We start from the raw sequence: 25,973 nt of genomic DNA on the forward strand, positions 1-25,973 counted from the left end.
GACAATTGAATATCAATCTAAAATATTATTTTAATATATCTAAAGGTAAAATATTAATTGTAATAAAAAAAATTTGAATTTTGTAATATTACATGAATTAAAGGTCTTTAAAATCAAAAATCTATTTTATTAACATAATATATTTTTTATTAATTTATTATTTTGACGTTACAAAATATTGATTTAGTTGTATTTGTATATTAATTTTTTAATAATTTAGTTTCCTTTTAAGTAATTTTAAAATTATCAAGAATATAATATATTTAAAATTATTTATTTAAATATATTCAAATATGACGTCTCATTTTTATGTGTGTTTGCGTTGAGCATATTTAATTTGTAGTTTGTATATTTAATAACACCTTGTTGTGTGTCGTTTTATGATTTTAATAAATGTGTTGTTATTTCATTTTTATTACTACTAACATGATTGTTTAGTGATCAATGATAATTTATTTTTAACGTTATGTATTATATTTTATCGTATATTTTCTAACTCTTCATGATGACACTTTTTTTTAGAATCATTTTAATTAGATAATATGTTTAAGGATGTAAATAAAATTGTGTATGTTGTAAATTTAGACTTTTTAGTGTAACTGAGCACTACTGAAAAAATCCTTGATACTGACATTAGAAAGAAAAAAATTTGAACCCTTAAAGTTAAGAAGTGAGACGTTGTCTTTGACACTTGGATTAAGAAGAAGAAGAACACCGGCAGACTCAACACCGGCGATGGCAAGCTCTGAGAAGCCAATGATTTGAAATCGACTAGTTCTCTATCGCCAAAAAAGAGCCGAAATTAGGGTTCTTAGTCTCCCCGATTTGGGAAATTATCAGTTAACCTCTTTTTTTAACCACATCCACTTTTGTTTATTTACTTTATTTTTTTGTTTTTTTAATTAGAACTTTTTTTAAACAATTAAATTTATAAAAAACGTATTAAGATTAGATTAAGGGTTTAATTGGGTTTTCAGAAAATATTATACTAAGTGGACAACTTATAGTTCATATTATGGTATAGGGACAATCTATTAGTTTTTTTTGTTCCATATTTACAATTTTCCCTTTAAATTATGGTGTGTATCCAAAATATCATTATTGCCAAATATCTTTTGCACTTTCAACCCAAATTATTTTTCCAAAATTATTATTCATTAAATTTTATATAATTGGATTTTTGAAATGTATAATTATTGTTTTATCAATAAATAATAAATAAAATATTTTTTTTATAGTTTTCAGATTAATTTTTTGATTTTTTTAGAAAAACTTATATGTTTTAAATTTTATATAGCTTTCAAATTATATGTTATAAAAATTTGAAATTCTTTTTCAAATTTAAAATAAAAATAGTTTCAATTTGAAAAATATAAAGAAACAAATTCAAAATAATTCGAAAAAATATTCATGAAGTAGCAATTTACAAAAGTTTGATCAAATTTTGTAAGTTAGTGTATATATATTTTCTTATCCAAGTAACTTTTAAAATTCACTAACTCTACACAATTTTTTCTCCCAATAATCTTCATCTTTATAGTAGACTTCTTACTCACTCTAATCATGCTTTCTTGCTCACTTACACCTAATCCATACCTCTAGTCTCTAGACCAATCTTTACACCCACAACTTAACTATTCCAACAACTCCTTAACAAACAACAACTCTTACTAACGACTTCTTACGATCTGGTTCACGTTCATCATCTTTAGCTTTGACTTTGTATTGATCTGAAACTTCTTCTTCCTCTTTATAATCACCACGGTTCTTCTTCTTCTTGCCTTTTAGTTTTTCTTCTTCTCACTGACTTCCATTCTTTCATTTGCAGGTTTTACTCAATGAATCACTTCTCAACACAAAGTAGTATGTGAAGCAAAGTGTGATCACTACCTCGTTCATTGCAACCATAGGTGTCTCATAAGAAGAGGTTTCGTCCGCCGCGGAGTATCTTTTTGCGAAGATTATGAATCACAACTTGTTTTCAACAGAAACTAAGCAGGACCATTGTTGAACGGCTTAAGATATGCTCAGTTAAATATACTTCGTTTCAGATGCATCGAAACACATCTTTGACTAATGTAGCTTTTAACGTAGAGAAGATGTCATGTACTGATGTAAATTGTTTAGATCGTGTGATAGTTATCAGGATCAAATCGTATTGGTATGAATCGCATTGGCATCTTTAGAATAATTTTTGTAAAGAGAAGAGAGCAATATGTTTGATCTATTACTTGCACACGTATTCGTATAGTATTTAAACGAACCTTAGTAATTTTTGTAAAGAGAAGAGAGCAATATGTTAGATCCTTTTTCTTTGAATCTGCATATATAAACGAACCTTAGTGATTAAATTACATGATATAAATATCAATTAATCTAAACTTAGACAAATTCTTTAAGATACGTTTGGACGTGTATTTGTATACTCCCTGTTCGAAAACTCGCTAGGCGCAATGCGTGCGGTTGGATAGGGCCTAGCGCCGAATCAATAAATCGGATATTGTACGTGGATTAATCGGCGAGGAGTTTTAGGTTAAATATATTCTTTATGTAATGTTTCAGCAGGAATGACCCATAGTCTAGTGGTTACTGGCGTCATATATTCTTCTCAGCACACGGGTTCGAGATGCTTATGATGCATTTTTGTCATTTTTTCGGATTTTAGGTTAATTAATAGGAAAATGACAAAAACAACCTTGTCTTCAACGTAGACCTGCACTTTCTCTCCCAAAGTTACAGCCGCCATTATTTTTTTTTTTGATTCAACTGTTTCTTTCTGCTATTCTTGTAGGTTTAAACTATAATTTAACAAGTATAACAGATACGTATGTGATTTCGAACACAAAACGTTCGAAAACGATGATTTAAAAAAATGTCCGATTAATTGACCGTATTGCACCAAATCGGGACGGTGCTATAGCGCAACGCGAGTTTCCGGCGAGTTTCCGGCCGCGGACACCGCGTTTTCGAACAGGGCTATTATGTTATTCTATAGTTAACCATTATTCTTTAGCGAGTGCTAAAAAAAGAAGTAAGCACTACAAATATGAAACAGTACATTCCATGAAAAAAAGAAAATCGTAAAGATGCTCTCTGAGTCTCAAACTTAGTCACATGAAAATGCAAGAAGATGATCCAAGCAACAAATACTCTTTTTCACAAAATAAATTTAAACTAAAAAATAGAAAAACAACGCCAATCAATACTTTTAGTTCCCCAAGATGCTTGCTTTGTCTAGCTGAATCTTTGATCTTATCAGCTTCTGGAAACCATTCCTGCAAACAAATAATGGTGATTATCATTGGTTTCAGGGAATGGAGTGATACATATATATATATATATATGTCTTATACTCTTGTGATCCAAATGTTTTTTAATAATCTCTCAAAATTGAACCATATACTCTGGATATGCCTTTAAACTGTATCATGTCACAAAATAACAGCTTGGAAGATTAAGAGTATATAAAGATTTAAAATTTGCAGCAAGAGAGATGAGATGTCGGTAGACGCAAATCTAACGATTCAAAAAGTATAGTTGCATCTAGAATTGTTCATGAAATAAAGAACTAAAGCGTATTTCCTACTACGGTCATATATCAAGAGAGACTTGAGAAATTCGAAAATCTCTGAAACTTTCAGTAGAACCACATCACCAATACTTCTTTCTTTATAAAAAAAAAACTTCTACATGTCCTAAGCTCAATCTCTTCAAGATTGTATACACACAAACAGAAGAACTTTGTTTCTATAATGGTTCCACATGATTTCAGACTCAATTTCATTAGCTTTCTTAGAACCAGTTAAAGAAGATGAAGTGTTTCTTGAGTAGACATCAGAATGATAAGCCCTTGAGAGGATGGAGACAAAGCAACCCAAAAAACGGATCCAAACCGGTAAATAATTGAGACATGGCTAATCGAGTCCTCTTCCTTCTGATGGCCTCTCCTCTGAAGTCTCCAGCCAAACACATCAAGGCTTCCTTGAACAAAAGGGAGTGAAGCATAAGGAAGGTTTGATCCGTGAGGACGGAGGAGCCGAGACTTGAGCAGTCGAACCTCCACGGGCCATCGGCTTTCGGATCAGAAAATAGAACATCATTATAATGAGAGAAAAAAAATTCTATTGCTATTATAATTGTGAGGATGATTTTCAGGGATGAGGGTTTACCTTTTTATAGAGATACACGGTCTGGAAGAGTGTAGGAATCATTGAATGAGTGTTCGCTAACTGCGTTGAATCAATGAAGGTTGTAACGCATGTGAGGAGATGAATCGATATCGAAACACATACGAAGAGATGAATCGATATTAAAGCACACAGATCGATATAGACGCGACGATTAGGAGACTCGTGTTTCATGCCCATGGATGTTCGATTAGTTAGAGACGACAAAGAAACACAAAAGGGGAAGAGACATTCATTTAGCTTAGGGTTTTCAGGAAACAGGCCTGATGGGCCAACAAAATAAAACAGAACGGATAAAAAAGCAGAAGCCTACTTTGCCCAATGACGTGGCAAAAACCAAGTTTTTTATTGGCTGATTTTTTATGGTGACGTGGACAGGTTCAATGGAGCTCATATATCCCTTTTAGTATATAGTATAGATATCAAAATTATTTTCTCCGAAAGTTCCAATATATTATAAGAAAACATTTGTAATAAATGTGTTAACATTAATTGACACGTAGTAGACTTGCAATCATTTAAAAAGTAAAATGTTGATGTGGTACCTTCACATGCAATCGTTTAAAATTTATGTGTTCACACACTATCTTTTTTAATCAGCTCAGTTTTAGTTCATACATTTTTAACCTTTGTATTATTGAATTTGAAATTATCTCCGTGTAACTACTAAATAATATCATTGTTGAAAAAAATAAATTACAAAATCATTAAGATTCGAATCTAGGACTCGAAAAAATATCCGTAAATTTTGATTCAATTGGTTTTGTTTCGATTTAAACTGAAAAAATCCGGATATCCGTAATTCTACGAAACAAAGCAAATACTAATATGCAATATCCATAAAAACACAAAGCAAATCAGATATACTAATTTTTTAAGAATGAATATCCTATCCGTTATAGGCATATATATACATACATTTAAAGAATTTTATATATAACTTATACCAAATTATATTTTATATAAATTTAACAATATTTTTATTTGTTAAATTTTATTATATAAAGTAGACATTCACTCAGAAATCTACTTAGTTTAGTTTTGTTTTTTTGTTGGAAAAAAAAAATATAGACATTCACTCTCTTCTCATCATGCCATGTCACTAAATAGAGAGAGGAGAGAGTGCCACCTGTCCCCATTATTGAAAATATCTGATCTTTCACAACGTTGTCTTCTCGCTACTCTGCAAACCCCCATCGAAACGTTTCCTTTCAACTTTCACACCAAGAAATTACTTTTCTCAATTATGGCCTTTACCCCCTTCTCAAGAATCTAATTACGTGTAATTAATTTTGATTCCTCACGTTCTATGTCATTCAGATTTTCTGATCTATAAAAAGGGATGTAAATGATAACAAATCACATTGCTTAATCCACTTCCTTTTTTTTTCTTACCTTTCAAATAATATGCTACGACAATTAGCGAATTCTCATCTCCTGCAGACGATAGAAACGATGTGGGTGTTCTCCGATTCGAGAATAGCAGAAAGCCACCGGAGATTCAGAGAAATTCCATAATTTTCATTATTGTGAAAAAAAATGTTTAGCGGGAAACTAAAATAGAAGACTTTCCAGGCGATTTACATGTAAGTCGTATATTTTAATTTCTTCACCAGACGACTGAAATGTAAAAAATTAACTAACTAAACACTTCATAAAATCAAATTAAACTTCAAAAGTGTTTACTATACACAAAAATAGACACATATAGGTAAAAATTTAATTTTTCAAAAAAAAAACATTCAAGCTTTCCAAAATCTAACCCTAAGAATACATACAATACTACAACATATGTTGTCAAACCCTAGACCAAAGAATACCATGATTCAGTACCTACACTTATCTATGTTGAAAAAAATTCATTTTTATTATATTTTAATTTATATCACTTAAAACTGTTTATATTTACATGATTTTAATTTTTCGCTTATCAAAATATTTTTTTAAAAATTTAAAAAATTATTTTGAAGATCAGCTACACCAGAAGACTTATTTTGAAGTCGTCCAGACATACAACATCTCAGACGACTCAGACGACTTACTAGAATTATATTCATAAAAATGGCTCTGTTTTTTTGTTTGGTCACAAGGGACTGGGCTATAATTTCACAAGGCTTTTAGTTTAGTTTTGCATTTGATTCAAGTTTGGGTATATGTTTAAAGTTAAAATCAAGTTGTGGATTAGTTTTGGGAAATTCCTCAATTACTTATTGGTTTACCAATTACACCCTTAATCTTGATAAGTCTAAATCTTTTTATTCATCATTATCTTTAAAGTTTACAATCATTATCTATTGCCAAATCGTAATTAATATCTCTAACCAATAAAATGACGCCACGTCATAACACTTTATACTCATTTTTTTGCAGATTCCAGGTTCAGTTTTTCTTGTTTCTTGGTTTCATATTAAACCTTTTTCTTATGGACACGGAAGTTGGTCGAATAAACCCATCACTGATCTGATGATCTACTTAAAGTTTTTATATATAACACGATAATTTTTTTTTTTTGTAAATGGATATAACACGATAATTAAAACACGCAAAGTAGGAAGATGGAGATGTGATTAATTAGAAGGTGGATCATCCTCGGGAGATGAGGGAGCCTACAACTCCGGCGATAAGGGCCGTTGGATCACCAAGCACGGCAGAGATAACGAACTGCACGGCCATTCCAGCGATCTCACAGCACTTCTGGACTTTGCCTTTGCTGCTGCTACGGTGGTGATGCTCAAGGGTGTTCTTCAACGCCAGGCTCTTGCCCTCTATGCGTTTACCACTTTGTCCTTTGTACAGCTCCCGCCAATTCTCCACCAACATCTCCCTCACGCACGCTACGTGGAGATTGTACTTTTTGCAAGACGACCTGTATTTAGTTCATATGTTTTCTACACTGTTACATCCTTATCATTCACAGAAATTATAATTTATATGAACCCCATTTTATAATCTGTTATACACTGTTACATCCTTATCAGTCACAGCAATCAATACTATTAAAAGAAAAGGAGTCTAAAAAATCTACTTATAAAAGTTGTTTGGACTCTTTCATTTAACTCATTATTTTTTGGTCTTACCATAAATTTATACTAACAATGTTACCATATATTTCTCTAACAATAATTTAGTCAATTCTTTTATTTATTTAAATCTCACTTCTAAATTCTAATCATTACTATTACTATATTTATCATTTTGATTTTTAATCGTAAAAACATTGAAACTAATGTTTTATATTATCACTTTGATCATATAATATATGATTTAAAGCAAGATAAATTACAGGACATATATGTGTACATTCTAACTTCCTCTTTCGTTTATAATAAAGTAATCATATCATATATAAACTTTCTCACTAAAATCTCATATCATATACTAAACTTTCAACCGTCTATAGTTTGATAATATTTTCATATTTAAAAATGATTTTTCTGAATATTCATGTTACCTTCACAAAAATGAAGAAATTCATTGGTTCTATTAAAGTTAACCCGACTTCACGATATCAGTATTGATTATTCAAGATTTGAAAATTATTTGTTTAGATATTATACTTTTATATACTTTTCACTTAAAACGAATCAATACAATTAAAAGGAAAAGAGTTTAAAAAAATTTAATATAAAAAAGTTGTTGGAGTTATGTATAACTATTTATTATTTTTCTGATAATACATTAATCATTCTAAACATACAATATTTTAAATATTTTTAACAGATCTTAATATTATTTCTTATGATACCTTTACTCATAAAAACATTTCATCAACCATGTTTTTGTACAATAACGTTAAAAATCTATATCAAAAAGTTGTTGGACCTGATATGGACGTAATGGGTCCACATCTGTTCGGGTATTTAAGATCCTAAAAGAATTCGAAATATAAAAAAAATCTGAAAAAAATCTGAAACACGAAAAGTATTTGAAACTCCAAACAAATACCAAAAAAATTTAAATACCTAAAAAATTTTAAAATCTTATTCAAAATCTAACACGATGAACTGGAAAATACCCAAAATTTTATCCAAATACCCAATTTTTTTTAATTTGAAAAATTTATCTGAAATCAAAACTCTAATCGTAAACCAAAACCTTAAAAACAATATCCATAATACTGGAAACATATTCGAAATATCCAAATATACCTAATAAACACATATTTATGATCGGATCTAGGGTAGGACCCGAACTCAAACAAAGACATGCAGGTCAAAAAAAACACAATATGTTATCTTCTCTGGACCTGAACTAACCTATAATTTTGGGTCGGTTTAGTTTTGTTTTTTGATCCGGATATAATTCTCACGTCGAAAAGAAACTTACGTAAAAGTGTACATATAAAATCTCAAATAAACTAATTTGTAGATTATATAGCTATTAAAAATTATGTTTTTCGATATAATAAAATTTTGTATTATAATATAATCCAACAATCCTGCGGGTCAAAATCTAGTTATACTTTATGTAATCAACCACATCTTATAAACTGTTAAATTCAGAAATATATTTTTTTGTAACAATACTATAGTTTTGCGACAAATAATAAGCTACCGTAGAGTACACGTTATGTAACTTGTATACCAATTACCACACAAGTTCATTTCCTTAAAGTAAAGGAGAAAGTATTGTGTTTAAACTTTAAATGACATTTGCTTTAAATCCTTGTTTGAAGGCCGTCGCTTTAATCTTTCTTTTCCTCTAATCATATATTCGGTATAAAAACGAAGTTCATGTTCAAGAATCAAACTATCGACTAAATCCAAATTTTAACTCAAGTTGCTTTATTAAAAATATTCTTCAGAGATGTTGATTTAGAATATATGCTAATGTTGACTAAAACACCAATGAAAACTTTCACGACAAATACAATTAGGCATGGTATTTTTTCTTTATAATCATAATTTGATTTGTTTCGTTATCTCAAATTAAATATAAAAAAACAAATCAGAATATTTTAAATTGATATTATAATAACAATACAAGAAAAAGAAAAGAATAAAGAAGAGAAACCTGTAACTCCAGCTACGGCCTTTTTTTCCACATCGATGACAGGACGAGCTAACTTTGCGGTAAAGGAAGAGCTTGGTCTCTCCATCGTCCAAAACCATAGGAAGCATAGCGCAACACGGGTGAAGATCAAACCCACATGCCCTGCAATGGTACACGAATCCCGACACGTCCTTCTGGCACGCGTTGCAGTATCGTCTTTCATTCCCTGGCGGCTTAGCCAAAAACTGAAACTTACATTTTTTGTAGAACGGATGTGTTATGGTGGCGGAAGGTAACGCGCAGTGTGCATGAAGATCGAAATCGCAGCTTTGATGATCACTGGAGCAGCGATAGCGAGAGCCGATCCCTACTTCATTGCAGCCATCACACTTGAAGGGCTTCTCGGTGTAGTCGTATTTGAGGTTATGTTTTGGGTGGCTAAAATGAGATATCTCTGCGTATTTCATATTTAGTTAGTTTTCTTTTAGAATAGTTTTATGTACAATAAGTTTGGAAAAAAAAATCATAATTTATAGAGGGGATTTTTGAGAAGCTTTAATCTGACTTGAAGCATCAAAAAAGAGAAGAGAGTTATCAAGTGGAATCTCTAAGTTGCTGCAAATGTAAGAAAGTCCCTAAAGAGAGAATAAGAATGTAGAATATGATGGTATAAAACTTTTTGCCCATAATTGATTAGACTATGTATTCCAAAATAATTTTCTAATTTTTTATTTGAAGCCTTCATTTTTCTACCACTTAAATTATACTGTTCTGAAACGAAGAAAAGTATTTCATTGGGGTCTTGCCGGAGATATAAATAACAACTACTCTAACTTGTAAAATTATGTTAAAATTATCTAATATATTAAAACAGAAGTACATTTTATAAATAACTCTGAGTTTTTACTATATTTACCAACCCCTGCCACTGAGTTAATTTTTTCTTTTTAAAATAAACTAAATCAGAATAAAATCAAGCCGTTGAACCACTATGTTTTGATCTATTAAATACAAACTTATATTGTACACATAAATTTCGTGGAAGCTAATAACTACTTTCCATATATTCACTTTTCAAAATTACTCCTAAATATGCTTACACTTTTCTAACGTGAATCAATATAAGGAATATGCTCAGTAAAATTTTCAACATTGCAATATTTTAACCTCAAATTACGGTACAAATAAAATATTGCCATATCATTAGTTAAATTTCAAAATATCTAAACAAGATTTTAGGAATGTTGCAAAAAATATCGCAGATATACCCTACCTATAATCTCTCCATATCTAACTATTAAATTCAAAAATAAGAGTTAACCGTTTTTTCAAAAAAAAAAAAGAGTTAACCTACATCGTTTCACCATGTCAATATATACGTTATAACCTCTTTAAATTAATAATCTATAAATTAATATGCACTAAAAATCTCTATAAAATAATATAATTTTATAGTCACAAATTGAGTTTTTGGTTCAATTAGTATATCGATAAATTAATAAAAAAAATTATAGTTTTGGTATAGTCCCAACGTTATTAATTTATAGAAGTTTTACTGTATAGCAATTCCAGTTACATACTTCCCATTCATATTCTGAAATCGCAAAATAGTGTCGCTTACTAAAAATTTTACACCTCTTAAGGATGTTAAACCCTACAAGACTTGATGGGAGTACACATGAAGTTACTTCATTCGTGAAATTAGAACACCGGTTATGGGGGAGACTTTCTTGAGTGCATTCTTGAAATCAGAACACCGGTTATGGGGAGAGTCTCTTTTGAAAGAAATATCCTAATATTCGTCAATATAATTTTTAAAAAATTCTTAAAATATATAGATAGTTATATAAGTCTCTCTATTAAGTGGGTTTACATATTATTTAAGCCTAAAATATTTAATATGTTTTCGATCATTTATCATTCTCAAATTACAAGCCAAAATAGGTAATCCTCTTAAAACCTAATTATTAGTGTAGATGATTATTTTAAATATTAAACAAAATAAAATAAAATTTCTACATACTAATTATGTAGTGCTAATAATTTAAAATTTAACTATACATGAAAGTCCCAAATTTATTAATATAGAAATTATTGATACAAATAATATTCAAAATGTAATATATTCTATGATCCAGAACTCCATCTTAAAACTAATATAATATTATATATTATAAGAAAGATGTGATACAAATGACAATTTGAAAAAAATAATTTAAGTTATCATATTCACACTATATTTTTCAAATATAAAAATATTATACGATTAATTATATGCGAAATGTTAGAAATATATATCATTAATTTATAGAAACAATATTCACTTATAAAAAAGTAAAAACAAACATCCGCGCTCGGCCGAGCGGGTCAAGCTCTAGTATGTCCTTAAAAGATAGGTACGATTTGCTACATGAAATACATGACTCTATATATGTGAACATGACAACATGTCATGAGACTGGTTTGGATTTGCCTATTTCTAGACGCTGATAGGTAGTTATAGTATTTGACACACCCATCGGGCCACCCTTTCTATATATGTCACATGATCATTCGCTGATTTTTTTTAAAATGTTTAATTATCCACATTAGTTTGTCCTTCAACTTTACCATCGATGTAGGGGGAATGTATCTATTTCAACCTGAATTTTACCCATCGTCCTTATTTCTATCCGAACTTTGTAATAATGCGTAATCCATATCAAACTACATAAAAACTCAAAAAATATTACATGAAATTTAAGCGTTGTGTTTTTTCCTTCACCAATTCTAGTGCATATTTCATACTGAACTAAACAAAAATTCAAAAATAATACATGAACTAAAATCGTGCTTATATATAATTGACCATCAAAAGTGTTATTCAACCATTAATTTATCGAACGACGTTGTTTTTGATAAATTCCGTAAATTTTTAGTTTAAAATACTACATTTTTAACGACTTAAAAATACTACATTTTTAACGACTTAAAAATACTACATAAACTCTAAAATTCGTGTTTACATATTAATTTTAAATTTTACAAAATTTATCTAAAATGATGTCATTTTGATAAATCAACAGATGACTAACATCTTTGATTGTCAATTTATATATAACCACGATTTTGAAAGTTTATGTAGAGTTTTCAAATTTTAAATTTTACAAAATTTATCAAAAACTACTTCTTTTGCATCTGATCTAAAGGCAACCAACACAAAATTCAAAATTTTTACAATCTATTTCAATTTTTAGTAATACTATAAAGTAAATATTTAAATTAATAATAATTGGTCTAAATTTATAAAATAATAATTTTTAAAGTTAAATTAAGACATAAATGATTATATAATTTTTTTATAAAACTGAAAAACCAAAATTTGATAATATTTATTTGATTAAACTAAAACTTAAATATCAGTTACTGTTTACAAATTTATACAAAAAAATTACTTTGGTCTAGTAATTAATCTGATCTGACTTGTCCACCAGTATGAGAGTTTAAACCTTCCAAAAATTAATTTCAAATTTTACAGAATTTATCTAAAATGACGTCATTTGATAAATTAACGGATGACTAATATTTTTGAGATTAATATATATATATATATACACAATTTTGAGAGTTTATGTAGTATTTTAAAATTTTACATTTTACAGAATTTATCAAAAATGACGTTTTTTGATAGATTAATGGTTGAATAACACCTTTGATGATTAATATATATTATTTTTAGCACAATTTTAAGAATTTGTGTAGTATTTTTGAATTATTTTTTAGTTCACTATAAAATATGCACTACTATAAAGTAAGGAAAGGAAAAGGCACAACATTTAGGGTATGACTGGTTTTCCCGCTACCACCCGCAAACGCAGCTTTTGCGGTTAGTAGCGGTTGCTGGCGTTTTGCAACAATCGCTCAAACCGCTCTAAACCGCTCCAAATCGCTCCAAATCGCTTTGAACCTCATAAATTCAAAAGCTGGTTCCAGCTAGCGTTTGCGGTTGCGGGCGTTTGCGGGAAGATAAAATTTTTTTTTTTTTCCAAAACAATATAAATACAAAAATAAAAAAATTCAATAAAAAAATTAAAGTGAAATTATAAAAATGCTAAAATATATCAATTAAATTTTAATTAATATTATAAAACTTTAAAATAAAAATATTTTCTATATTTTTAAAAAATTTAAACTATAACTTTCTAAATATAAATTTTATATTTATTATAATATTATTATTTTTGATATTTTTATAATTGTATAAAATGTAAATATTAATAATTTATTATTTAACAGCTGCTGCATTTGGTAGTTAACCAGTCATAAGTATCCCGCAAACGCACAAATTTCTAACCGCAGAACCAGTCGTACAAATCTCTTAAAACCGCTAGAAACCGCAACCACCCGCATCCGCAAACTCCCGCAACCGCAACCGCAACCGCTGCGGTTAAACCAGTCAGGCCCTTAAAGTTTATGTAGTATTTTGGAGTTTTTATGTAATTGGGTATGGAATACACACCACCGAGAGGAAATAGGCATGACGGCAAAGCTCAGGTTAAAATAGGTGATTTTACCTCGGTATAGGTATAGTGATATCAAACGCACACAATTTTAGGTTAAACATTCAACAAAAGCTAGCTTAATAATTTAGATTCTTTAGGTCTTAGATAAAACATTAATTTATTCCGGTCATATCGAAAACATGCCTTCACTTTGATTGGGTTCCAAACTGAAAATATACTGCCTATTAACCAGTAATTTTTTCAAAAGTCATAACTAATGGGTTTGAATTATGCCCCGACAAACCAACTAGCAGAGCCCCAAACCGAAGTTTGGCCAATTCGGTTTGCATTCGGCTCATAATCTATTAATTTAACAAAATTTATAACTAACGTTGCTTTTAACTGGCATTTGGTTTGGTTTGGTATTAACCGGTTTCAGCCCCTTATAAATATGAACCAAAATAACTATAATTTATCAAACTGAACTATTCTTTTTAAATTACACTGAAATTAGTCAAAAATTACTACAAATAATATTTTCTATTGATGTCAAAAAAAACAAAAATTTCTATTTTAACAAACCCTGCCATACCCTTAATTGACAAAACACTTCAGAAAAAACGCTATAATTTTATTTGCTGCTTAATTTTTAATAGTGACTAAGCTAAGATGACATAAAATGTCTAGTCATATGTTACTAGGATTAGACTTGCCAAACTTGATGATTAGATAAAAAAAATTGATTCAAATTAAATAAAAACATTACTATATAATTCATTTCGTAGACAATCCAATAAATTAGTCAAATATTATAGTTAAATAATATTATGTCAATATATGACTATATACAAGGGTATTAATATACATACAAGTCTAATCAATACTATTACAAAATAATTAACAAATAATATTATGTCAATATATCATTCTATACAACTTTATCCTATTATAAAATATATATTATAAATTTCACATTTAATCAACTGTATAGTTTTATGTGAAACTATAGAGAATACTATTACTATTTTATATATTTATCATATAAATATTTTTATTCTAAATTTTATATACGATAATTATATATACAATATTTTATATATTTTATTTATAAGTTATAGTTTTAGAATTTTAGAATATATAAAATATGATATTTGTAACATTTTTTATGATTTATATATTAGAAATTTAGAAAAAGATATTTATAGCATGGTTGATATGATTATTTTGTTCGTTCAAAAGTTGATACAATATATTCTCTAATCTTTTTTCATTATTATTATATTTAATATTTAAATAGCCATAGTGAGATTTATCAATCAAAAATCAGTTGCAATCAAATCACGATATATCTTTTTTCTTAATATCATGCATTCAATATTTAAATATTTATAGTAAAAAATTCAATCAAAATTCTGGTGAAAGTTAGTCTCGAGGTATTCTCTTTTTTCCTTTAAAAACATAATATTTTTAAAAAATTTATTTATAGAATATTATATTTTATAGATTATCATGAAAGCCAACTTCCACCAAATTTACTATATAAACAAGACACTCTCAATAAAAAAGCGTAGCCATTGAACTTTCTTATGGTTTGAATTTTTTTGTTGCTTTTGATTTAGTATATTTATATTATTTTGAATGATAAGATTATATATACACCTATATTTTCAGTTTGCTGATTTGATTTTGTTTTATAGGTAGATGAACTATTATAAGTTCCTTTTCAGAGAGGAGATTTGAGGTATTGTGAGAAGTGTTCACATATCAAACCTCCCAAATTTCACCATACCGAGTTTGCAAAAAGATGTGTGCTTAAGGTATTTTCTCTACTGAACACTCATGTCTCTTGCATCATGCCAAACACATCAAAATCGCCCAAACCCATTTTATATTAGGGAAATTTTCCAAATATGACTCAAAGTTTGATTTGAAATGCAAACCTATACTTAAACTTGAATCAAATGCAAAACTAACCTAAAAGCTTTGTGAAAATACATCCAACCCCTTGTGACCAAACAAAAAAATAAAATTCATTTTTATGTAAACGTCTGAGTTTTCTAAGATACTAGAAGTCGTCTGGACGACTTCCAGATAAATCGTTTGGACGACTTCCAGATAAGTCTAAGTCCTCTGGAAGACTTCCAGATAAGTCGTCAAGTGTTGTTGATATTAAAAATAATTAATAAATTGTTTAAAAAATATTTTGACAAGTGAAAGATTAAAATCATGTAATTATAAACAGTTTTAAGTGATGTAAATTAATGTATAATAAAATTGAATAGTTTTCAACATAGATGAGTGAAAGTAGTTAATCATGATATTCTTTGGTTTAGGGTTTGGCAACATATGTATTCTTAGGGTTAGATTTTGGAAAGTTTAAATGTTTTTTTGAAAAATTAAATTTTTACCTATAAGTGTTTGTTTATATGTATAGTAAACACTTTTTAAGTTTAGTTTGATTTTATGAAGTGTTTAGTTAGTTAATTTAGTTTAGAGGTTATGTTTAGGGTCTAGACGACTAACATTTAAGTCGTCTAGGAAGTCTTCAATTTTAGTTTTTCGCTAAAAATATTTTAATTTTCCGCTAAAAATATTTTAGTTTCCCGCTAAAAATATTTTAGTTTTCCGCTAAAAATATTGAGGTCATCTAGGCGACTTACAAGTAAGTCGTCCAGGAAGTCTTTTGAATCAAAAATATTTAAACTAATTAGATTTTTTGTCTCCCTATATAAAGAAAATTTTACACATTCTCTCTCTTCCTCTCAAATGGCTGCAACAAAAATGTAATGTTCCTCATTATAAAACTCTTCAACCTCTCTCTAATCTCTTTGAACTTATAAACATCAAACTTTATATCAATTTATTGTTTTTGTCTCATGTCTTTCTCACTAATTTATCCTGTTTTTGAAGGTTTTTCATCACATGGTTCTCAACATCCACTCATTTAAAAGTAGATCTATTAATTTTATATATGTGTTTTTGTGTGTTTATAAAGGTAGATCTATCTAATTTTCAACTCATTTTCTTTGTTTTTAAGCCATTTGAAAGTTTTTGGATATGCAGGTTTTTCATATTTGGATTTGGATATGAAGGTTTTTCAGATCTGGAAGACTTCTGGGCTAGAAGACTTTCAGACGACTTCCAGGAAGTCTTTTAACGGAGTCTTCTCCCATGTCTCCCTTTCATAACAGATCTGAGCGTCTTGGTAAGTTTTTTTTTTTTTTTTTGACGTCAAACGGCCATTCTATTACTCAAACTTGAGGTGGACTGGGTAACCAGACCGGAACAGAACAACCAAGAAAATGTAACTTCCTATGGAAGGATCTAGCAGTCTTAGCTAAAAAATCTGAAAACTGATTGCGCGCTCGTGGAACATGAATGATGTCGAAGTCCGGAAAGCAAATCAGCAGCGTCTCTATCCTTTCCAATTCTGTCGCAAAGCTAGGCCAGGCATGAGGATCCTTTATCATTGCTATCAGCTCCTTGCAATCTGTCCCAAAATTCTGGCAAGTTGAGTGTTGAAGCATGTTCTCCATTGCCCACCGCAGTGCTTCAACTTCCGAATGCAGAGCTGATTCCCGTCGATCGAAATTTCTTGTCCCCAACAATTGAATGTTTCCTCCACTGTCGAACCAGACCCATCCACATCCACTATACTGAGTAGAGGCTGTCCAAGATCCATCTATCAAGCAAATATTACCCAAGCTTATGACTTGGGGCTCCTCAGGAAGGCCTTCTTGTACCACGGTTCGTGCCACTTCATTCGCATTAAACCAGGCTTGACATTCACTCTCTGCATGTCGAACCAGCTCCAAAGGATCTCTGTCTATTCCCCTGAAAAGTTTATCGTTCCTAGCCTTCTAAATGTACCAAATTATCCAGGGATAAGGATCCCTGTCCTGCTCCGGCTCGATAATGCTGTTTTTTCTCCAAAATAGGTAATCCATATTTGCGTAAATACTTGGTACTGGAAATAGACCTGGGCTAGACGGAGTTGATGATAAGGACCAGACTTGTAGAGCTGGCGGACACTCGAAAATAGCATGTGTTACAGATTCTTCTAGCATGCGTCTTGGTAAGTTTTTATGTCTGATATTTCTTCATTTGATAACCTCATGTTACATAAAGTTCATAACTTTTTTCCAAACTAAAACTCTCCAAACCCACTCTAATCTCTTTGACTTGAAAACATTAAACTTTATATGAATTTTTCACTTTTGTCTCATGTCTTTCTCACTAATCTATCTTTTTGTTGCAGGTTTTTTAATCAGATGGTTCTCATCTTCCACTTTGATATGTACTTTGTGTGTTCTATAAAAGTATATATATCTAATTTTCCACTCATTTTCTCTGTTTTAAAGTCATTTGAACGTTTTTTGATATGATATGCATGTTTTACAGATCTGGGTTTGATATACATGTTTTTCAGATCTGGATCAGACTTTGGAAGACTTATGGGAAGTTTTCTCGGAAGTCTTCTAAAATATAATGCGCTAGAAGACTTCTAGAAGACTTCTTCAAAGTCTTCCAGAAGACTTCCTCGAAATTTTTTGACGGAGTCTTCTTCCATATTAAATGGAGTCTAAGGTTATCTTTGTAGAAGAATGATCTATAATAGTTTTGTTTGTGGTTCGTTTTGTGATTTGCATGTGTACTTCTTTAGTTGTGACTTTTTTTGTAAATTTGAAGAGATATTAATGAAAAAATTTGGTAAATATGTTCATTTTCCACAATATTATCTTGCCAAAATTACTTAACATAGTTGAAGTTATTGATACAACTTCAATAGCAAAACACAATAAAACAAAAAATTAATCAAATTTATTACAATTAAGGGAGAAGAATTCTCAAGAAAACTTAGTCAAATTCAAAAAAGATAAAACATTACATAAGTTCAAAGATAAAACACTTTCATTAGATACATAAGTAAAAAGTATATATTATGATCTAAGAAGACACATTAAACCATGTTGCTTGATATTCTTGAAGTTATTTAACACTTTTAAAAATTAAATAAACATACTTTAAGGCTACTTAACATTTCAAAAACTAACGTAGAAGACTTCCTCGAAAGTCTTCTCAACTAGCTAGAAACTTTACTAAGAACGAATGTTGGTAACCTCATAAATATCACCAATTAAGTTATAAATTTTATTCAGAAGCTCCAATATTGACTAATATATATGAACTAACAAAAAAAAATTAAAAAATCTTTATAGTTTTAGAGAAAATGAAAGTTTATTATACATTGACGCATACGACTTCAACAGAGATCGTCTGGTAGACTTCTAGGAAGTCGTCCATTTAGGTTAGTTTTGCAATTTATTTTTAACCTAGACGACTTACATGGAATTTGTCCATCTTTGTTTGTTAAAAAAAAATTCGAGAAGACTTCCATGTAAGTCGTCTAGGGAAAACGGGTTAGTTTTGCATTTGACCAGATTGTGTCAGAAATTTGACTTTTCCTAGACAACTTACACATAAGTCGTCTAGTAGAAAATGAAAAAATCAGTATTTTGTTACACCTAGACGATTTCCATGTAAGTCTTCTCAGGTTAGTTTTGCAACTGAAAAATAAAACAAAAAAAAATATTATTTTTTTCTAGACGACTTACACGGAAGTCGTCCGTCCGACGACTTACATGGAAGTCGTCCAAGATAAGTAAGGTTTGATAAGAATCTCGGAATAAAATCATGGGCGACTTTCATGTAAGTTGTCTGATGGACGACTCCCGTTTAAGTCGTCTAGACAAAAATAAATTTTTTGTTTTATTTTTCAATTGCAAAACTAACCTGAGATGACTTATATGGAAGTCGTCTAGGTATAATAAAATATTGATCTTTTAATTTTCTACTGGACGACTTACATGCAATTTTCTGACACAATCCGGTCAAATACAAAACTAACATGTTTACCTTATACGACTTACATGGATTTCGTCTCGAATTGTTTTTTAACAAACAAAGATGGACGGCTTCCATGTCAGTCGTCTAAAAAAGCACATTTAAAAGTCAATTGCATAACTAACCTCTGCGTTGACCAGAAGACTTCCATGTAAGTCGTCTACATGCATTGACCTGTAGACGACTTACCCGGAAGTCGTCTGGACGAACAGATTTGAAAGAAAAAAAAAACTAATTTCATAGTTTCAACCAGTGAGATAACTTGTTTAGCACACAAAAGTCTTTTCTAAGCACCCAGAATCTTGAACAAAAGTGACCCACCAAGAATCGTAAGCTTCAATGGCTCTATGAACCATAAAAATTTTAGAATCAAAATCTTGGGTTTTTTGGATGAATATGGAGAGAAAGTGAAACAGATGTTGTTTTTAGTTCATAAGAATTGAGAAATAAGGAGTGTAAATCGACTTGAGGTGCATTAAGAGCTTCAAATTGGTTGTTCATGGTGGTTGGTGTATTGATTGGGTTAACTTTTGACCAGCGGGTTAACTTTTATGTAAACATTGACCAGGTCCATTTTAAACCGTTCGAAGGGCGTTCTGACTCGAATTTTCCCCATGGTTTCAGATTTAGAGTCTAATTGAGCAGCTGGAGTTCATAGATACCACTCCTTCTTCCAGCTAAGGTGAGGGCTTCTCTGTTTAAATCCCGAACTAGTTTAGTACTACCGTTATGGAATGTCAAGTTTCGAAACATGATACGTCTCTGTGAATCGAGTCTGTTTAAGAGTCTTGCTTGTTTATTATTGTTATTGATTGTGAAACTGGAAATATGATAATAGAGGGTTTAACAGTTGATTGAAATACTTGATATTAAGAACTGTTATATCTTTATATATAAAATACACTTTCAATCTCTCCTGGGGGTGACAGCTCGGATTCCACGTCAGAAATAGGAAGTCTACAGCGTTGACACGTCGGATCCGCACCGTTTCACTAAAGCGTTGCTCTGTCCGAACGGGCTTCACGTGGGCTTCGTCATGGGCTTATCAAATTATTTTCGTAGCGAGGCCCGTCCGCATATGTCTTCTACGGGGAACCCTAAACAGAAGCTCCCTTTCTGTTATTCGTTCGTCGCCTATTGCCGCAGCGGCTGTCTGAAACCTGTAACGGTTTTGCTTTCAATCACCTTAAATTGTCTTTAATTCATATCCCACTACGAATCAACCTCTTGTGCCGTTCGTCTGCTAGATCGAGTATAAATATGCTGAGATTTCACAGGTGCACTCTCCACGCTCTCTTAATCTCACGCTTTGCTCATTCTCAGATCTTACTCATCATCTTACTCGATGGCTATGACGAAGGTTTTCTTTTCCGATCTCAAGTCTGGGCGTTGTTCATCCGTTGTTGAGCACGCTTTGTTTTTAATTTGTTATCAAGCTTTTCTGATTATTTTTTTGTTTGCCATATGAACAGGCGACCATGATGCCGGTGACGGTGAATGTAAACCGGTTTGCAACTCACATGCCTAATACATCTCCAGCTTTAACCTATGCAGCCTGCTACAACACGTCATGGATCCTCAGGTTACATGTATGGCAACGAGTAGATAGGGATTAACGAATGATCATAATATGTGACAACCCAGGTCATGTTTTTCTTTTTCAGGTCTCTCTGTTTGTTCTATTACTGTGAATCTGATATAAATTTTGCAATAATCACTCTTTGTTTGGATCTTCTGTTCATAGGTACATCCCTGTTCTACGGAAAACTGAATAAAGCCACAAATTACAAAAGAGGAATAAGAAAGTGATCCAAATCTCCAGAGAGGTGATTCTGGCCATGTAGATGTAACACCTCGAAACCCCCTCTTTTGTAAAGATTATGCGTCAATTTTGCTCAAGTTCATGTTTTCAGATGTTTGGTTTGTGAATCATACTACACCTATAAAATAGGTAAGCCTCATCTCTGAGAATCATCCTCACTAGAAAGTATGTTTTGGGACTTTACTCTTCTGTTTTCATTTATTAGAGATCTGATGGTGATTACTCTCACTCAGTTATGTGCACAAAAGAAATTTGATTTCAAAATTGTTATCTATTTTTAAGTCGCTCGCTTTTCTGAGAATGGATCTATTGATACCTAATTGTTTGTGTTCAAAGTGTAGGCCAAGCACCAAAAAAGTTGGAGACAAGCCACTTCTATCTGTTCCAATATTTGTCCAGGTACTTCTTCTTTGCATTAAAAAGAGTCAGATTAATTAAAGAGTTTGTACTAGAGTTTTCCTAGGGCATAATCTCAAATTTAAATTTAGATTCTTCACCTTTTGTTATCTGATCTCTTGGCGTATGTCATAACATTTTCTCATCTATGTGTCATCTTTTTACAGTTTATTGGGTTTTGTTAGATTTTGGAATGTTGATGTTACTAACCAGTAGGTATAATTTGAAACTTCTAAGTTCAATTGGTTGAGTTTTTTTAATGCAATGAGTCTATTTTGCAGGCAGCCTGGAACAATGTGCTTCTTGCTGTTCCAGCCCTGTTATATGCAATCGAAAACTATATCAGGTTCACGGTGCTATTACTGTAGCCAGTGTAGCTGCATCTGTTGCTGCTATTGCAGCCACCACCACCACGTCTTCTATCTCTAAAAGGGATGAGCAGATGGCTAAAAATTGCCATGGACGTTGCTTCCGCTGCGATCCTTGCGGTTGCTCAGTGTATGGAGGCTGCTGAAGTGAGTAGAGCTGAGAGAGCATTTGGTCTATGTTGTCAGCGCTGCCATCAATGTTCGTTCTGCCGGAGATATCTGACACTCACTGCCGGTGAGCCACAAGTTTAGTAGCTTCAAAAATCTGTATTTTGGTAGTCTTAGGTTTTTTAAAAGAATTATTTTGATCAAGAAATTCAATTCTTTTGATTTTATGTGAGACATGCTTAGTACTGGCAATTTAAATCATCTAACTTCAAACAAAGTTTTAAATCATAATGAATGATAACACTTTTATAGATCTTTAATTATTTTTACATTGGCTTCCCCGCCCGTAGGGCGGGCTTCCCCTAGTATATTATATAAACGAGTCCATGTGAGGAGATTTGCAGGGTGCAGAGATGTTTGTACTAGCAGTCATGTTTGAGGAGATTAGCGGGGTGCAGAGACGTTTGTACTGGCTACCATGTTTGTGGAGATTTACGGAGTGTAGTGTGGACTATTGTACTAGCGACGCATGTAGAGTTATATACGTATATCCTTATGAGGAGAATGCGGGGTGCAGAGAGCATCTATGTACTATCATCGCATTGGTTGTAGCATGTCTAGTGCACTAGACATTTTGATTGTTCTTTGTTGTGTAATAGACACCGTGATTGTCTCATGCTAGAACTAGGCCTACATAGTTGTAGTGGTATAAACTGATTCAGTGGTTTGCGGTTTAGCATCTCATACCTTGCTGGGCAACTCCTATATTGCTCACCCCTCCTTCTTTTCCCCCTTTAAATTGTTGGGCTTTCGGACCTTTGGAATTCAGATGTTTCCGTTTAGTTATACATTTCGGATTTTTTGACTTTGTGTTGTTATTAATATTTCAGAAGTTTATTTTATTTACTAAATTTTCAACGTGTAGGTTGACTTTCAAATATTTATAATTAAAGATTTCAGATATTATTATTTATCGTATTATTTTTGTTATTATCTTAAAGTGACGGATGTCACTTTTTTTATACAATCACTATAGAAAGCAAGAAAAACTAGCAGAATTGTAAACTATCACTCGAGCCCCACGCACTGTGACGATGCGTCAATGAACGAGATTGTGCACGTTAACTTTCGTTTCTATAAAAACGTTACTATTTGTTGAATTTTTAAGAGAAATTTCCTTTTTTCTTAGTTTCTTTTTATTTATATTTGAGCATAACTCCTAAGAATGGCGAATAACACAACCAATGACGACCAGCACATAATTCACCTTATACTAGAAGATAATCTGCGCACATACATGTGCGGAGTAAATTTTTATAATAATACTTGTTCATTAAATGGTATTAACATTTTACAACCCAACAATATTTATCGATTTTAAAATGACGAATACAAATGTTGGTCTCTTAAATGTATCATCGTTGTAAAAGAGTTAACGTATTACAACTCATTTTAGTTATTTTTAAGATTTCATATGAACAAAAAGAAATTAAGTTTTGCGGCTGACACAAATCATTAAAACCAAATAGGCAACATCGATTGTATAATGACAAAAATAGATTAGGTTTTCTTCTCTCGATTTGTTTACTATTGACTCTCAATAAGTGATTTCATTTTCTACCTCTACAAAATTGTACTTTCATTCTCGTCTATGTTTCATTGATATGAGTTTAGTTTCTTTTTTTTTTAACTTTTTCTATGAATTCGGTAAATTACATAAGTGTCAATTTAAAAAGATAAACATTTGTAAAATTTAGTTCTACTCTGGATACATATCTAAGAATAAAAGTTTTGAAGAAAATCACTGGCAAACTCTGTTAATAGATTAGTGTTCAAATCTAATATATCAAGTTGTTATATAATATAAGTGCAGACTCGAAATATAAATGTCTATCTAGTATATATTCACCAGTTCGGTCTATAAATCATCTAATTCTATAACAACAAAACAAATTACTTATTTTATTAGCTTACACTTTCGAGGTTTAGTTACTTAAGAGTACACAGATAAAATATATATATATATATATATACTTTACCATTCTAGTATATGGAAACTCTGTATAAACTAATAAATGTTTGATTTATTAAATGATAAACCAAAAAAGACTTATAATAAATAGTTCAAATATCTTATTTTTACAATTATAATAGCTAGATAAGGTATTAGGGTGAAATAAATATTAGACGAATAATCAAATCTCTCATTATTCGAACAAACTCAAAAAGAGGTTATATGAATCTTGTCATAATATTTTATTAAAAGCTTTTTAAGAATAAAAATTAAGACTAAATTAGTTAATCTGAATGAAATAATATATATAGTGCTTCCAACATTAAAAATCAAATTTGAAGAATTGTGTTTCTAGGATTGTCAGGATCAAATAAGATATTAGAAACCACATATTTAAAAAATAATTTGTATACATACAAGTATATACATTAAAGTAAGCACATAAATCAAAACTAAAACATTTTGTTAATTTGCAATCACGTTTTTGGTAAATATATCAAAACAATCATTTTATGTTACTTTATATGGTATACATTAAAATTAGTGATATTGACATAGATATATACTATATTTTAATATAAGTATTTATTTTGACATTTCCTATTCATATGATTTTTTAAACATTTGTATATTTGCTGTAACAAATATTTAAACTGTTAATCACAATTTTTTTAATATGAGATATTTCAATACAAATTTCAAAATTAAAATATTAAGATCTCGATAATATTTCACTGAAAATTTTGAAATTAACATATTTATATATTTTTATATAGTATATAATTTATTTCAAATGATATTAATATATATATATATATATATATGAATATCTATTAATGAGACTTCATATTCATATGATTTATTAGGACTTGACATTTTATTGGATACCCAAACCTATATCTGAATCCAATCTAAAAATCCGAACCGAAGTAGCAAAATACCCGAACAGTTATTGAACTTGGAGAGATTGAATATCTGAACCCAAATCGATAATATCCGAACCCGAACAGGTAAAATCCAAACCACAACGGATAATATCCAATTAAACCGAATGGATATCTAAAGATAACCAAACATAAGTATACTTAACCCATAATTCTAGTTTACTTCTCTTATTTTATTCAAAATATTTATATTAATGATGCACATTGCTACAAATTAGATAATATACATATAATTAAAGACAAAATTATTTGCTACTCACTTAAAATACATATCAAGCTCTTGTTTCTTTCATTAACAAAAGTTCATCTAAATTTTCAAAACAACAACTAAATTAGTGTCTTTATATTTTTAAAGTTTTATCTCTAAACATATTAATAGTTTAATCTTTTAAAAATAAGAAAACCAGATAAGTTAAAAATATAATTTAAATACAAAAAAAACTTACACAATGAATAATTAATTTTTTCAAACTTTAAATATCTGAACCCGACCCAAAATATCTGAACCCGAATATAAAATACCCGAACCCTGTCCGAAGTGTAGAGGGTCTATACCTTTATACTGAAATACCCAAAATTCCTAAATACCCAATACAAACCCGAACGGGTATCTGAACGTCCACCCCTCTCTTATATGATTATTTGTATCTTATTTGAACAAAACAAATTCAACCATTAATCACAAAATTTTCAATGTGGGTGTTTTACCATTTTTAATAATTTCTAGTCATTTTTTTAATTCAAAATATTACATATA

General features: G+C 30.3%; 1 protein-coding gene and 1 long non-coding RNA gene across 2 annotated transcripts; one reads left to right on the forward strand and one right to left on the reverse strand.

Moving 5' to 3' along the window:
• Nucleotides 1-6,622: 6,622 nt before the first annotated feature.
• On the reverse strand, nt 6,623-9,862 carry BNAA07G03770D. The gene is made up of 2 exons (XM_013831123.3): nt 9,201-9,862; nt 6,623-7,053 (listed from the first exon to the last, which is right to left on the reverse strand). The coding sequence occupies exons 1-2, from the start codon at nt 9,644-9,646 to the stop codon at nt 6,771-6,773; spliced, it is 729 nt and encodes a 242-aa protein (XP_013686577.1). The 5' UTR covers nt 9,647-9,862; the 3' UTR covers nt 6,623-6,770.
• Nucleotides 9,863-20,808: 10,946 nt separating this feature from the next.
• Nucleotides 20,809-22,573, forward strand: LOC125576731. Its single transcript, XR_007315162.1, has 3 exons — nt 20,809-21,515; nt 21,728-21,785; nt 22,064-22,573. It is a non-coding gene; the product is annotated as an uncharacterized LOC125576731 (long non-coding RNA).
• Nucleotides 22,574-25,973: the final 3,400 nt, after the last annotated feature.

This window comes from Brassica napus, chromosome A7 (genome assembly GCF_020379485.1).
Source record: "Brassica napus cultivar Da-Ae chromosome A7, Da-Ae, whole genome shotgun sequence".
Taxonomy (NCBI): Eukaryota; Viridiplantae; Streptophyta; class Magnoliopsida; order Brassicales; family Brassicaceae; genus Brassica; species Brassica napus.

What these genes read in the sequence shown, in the direction of transcription:
- BNAA07G03770D (XM_013831123.3), bottom strand. Translation starts at nt 9,646, where the DNA reads ATGAAATACGCAGAGATATCTCATTTTAGCCACCCAAAACATAACCTC. An exon ending in GGCCGTAGCTGGAGTTACAG is followed by an intron (nt 7,054 to 9,200) that starts GTTTCTCTTCTT and finishes AACTAAATACAG; the next exon opens with GTCGTCTTGCAAAAAGTACA.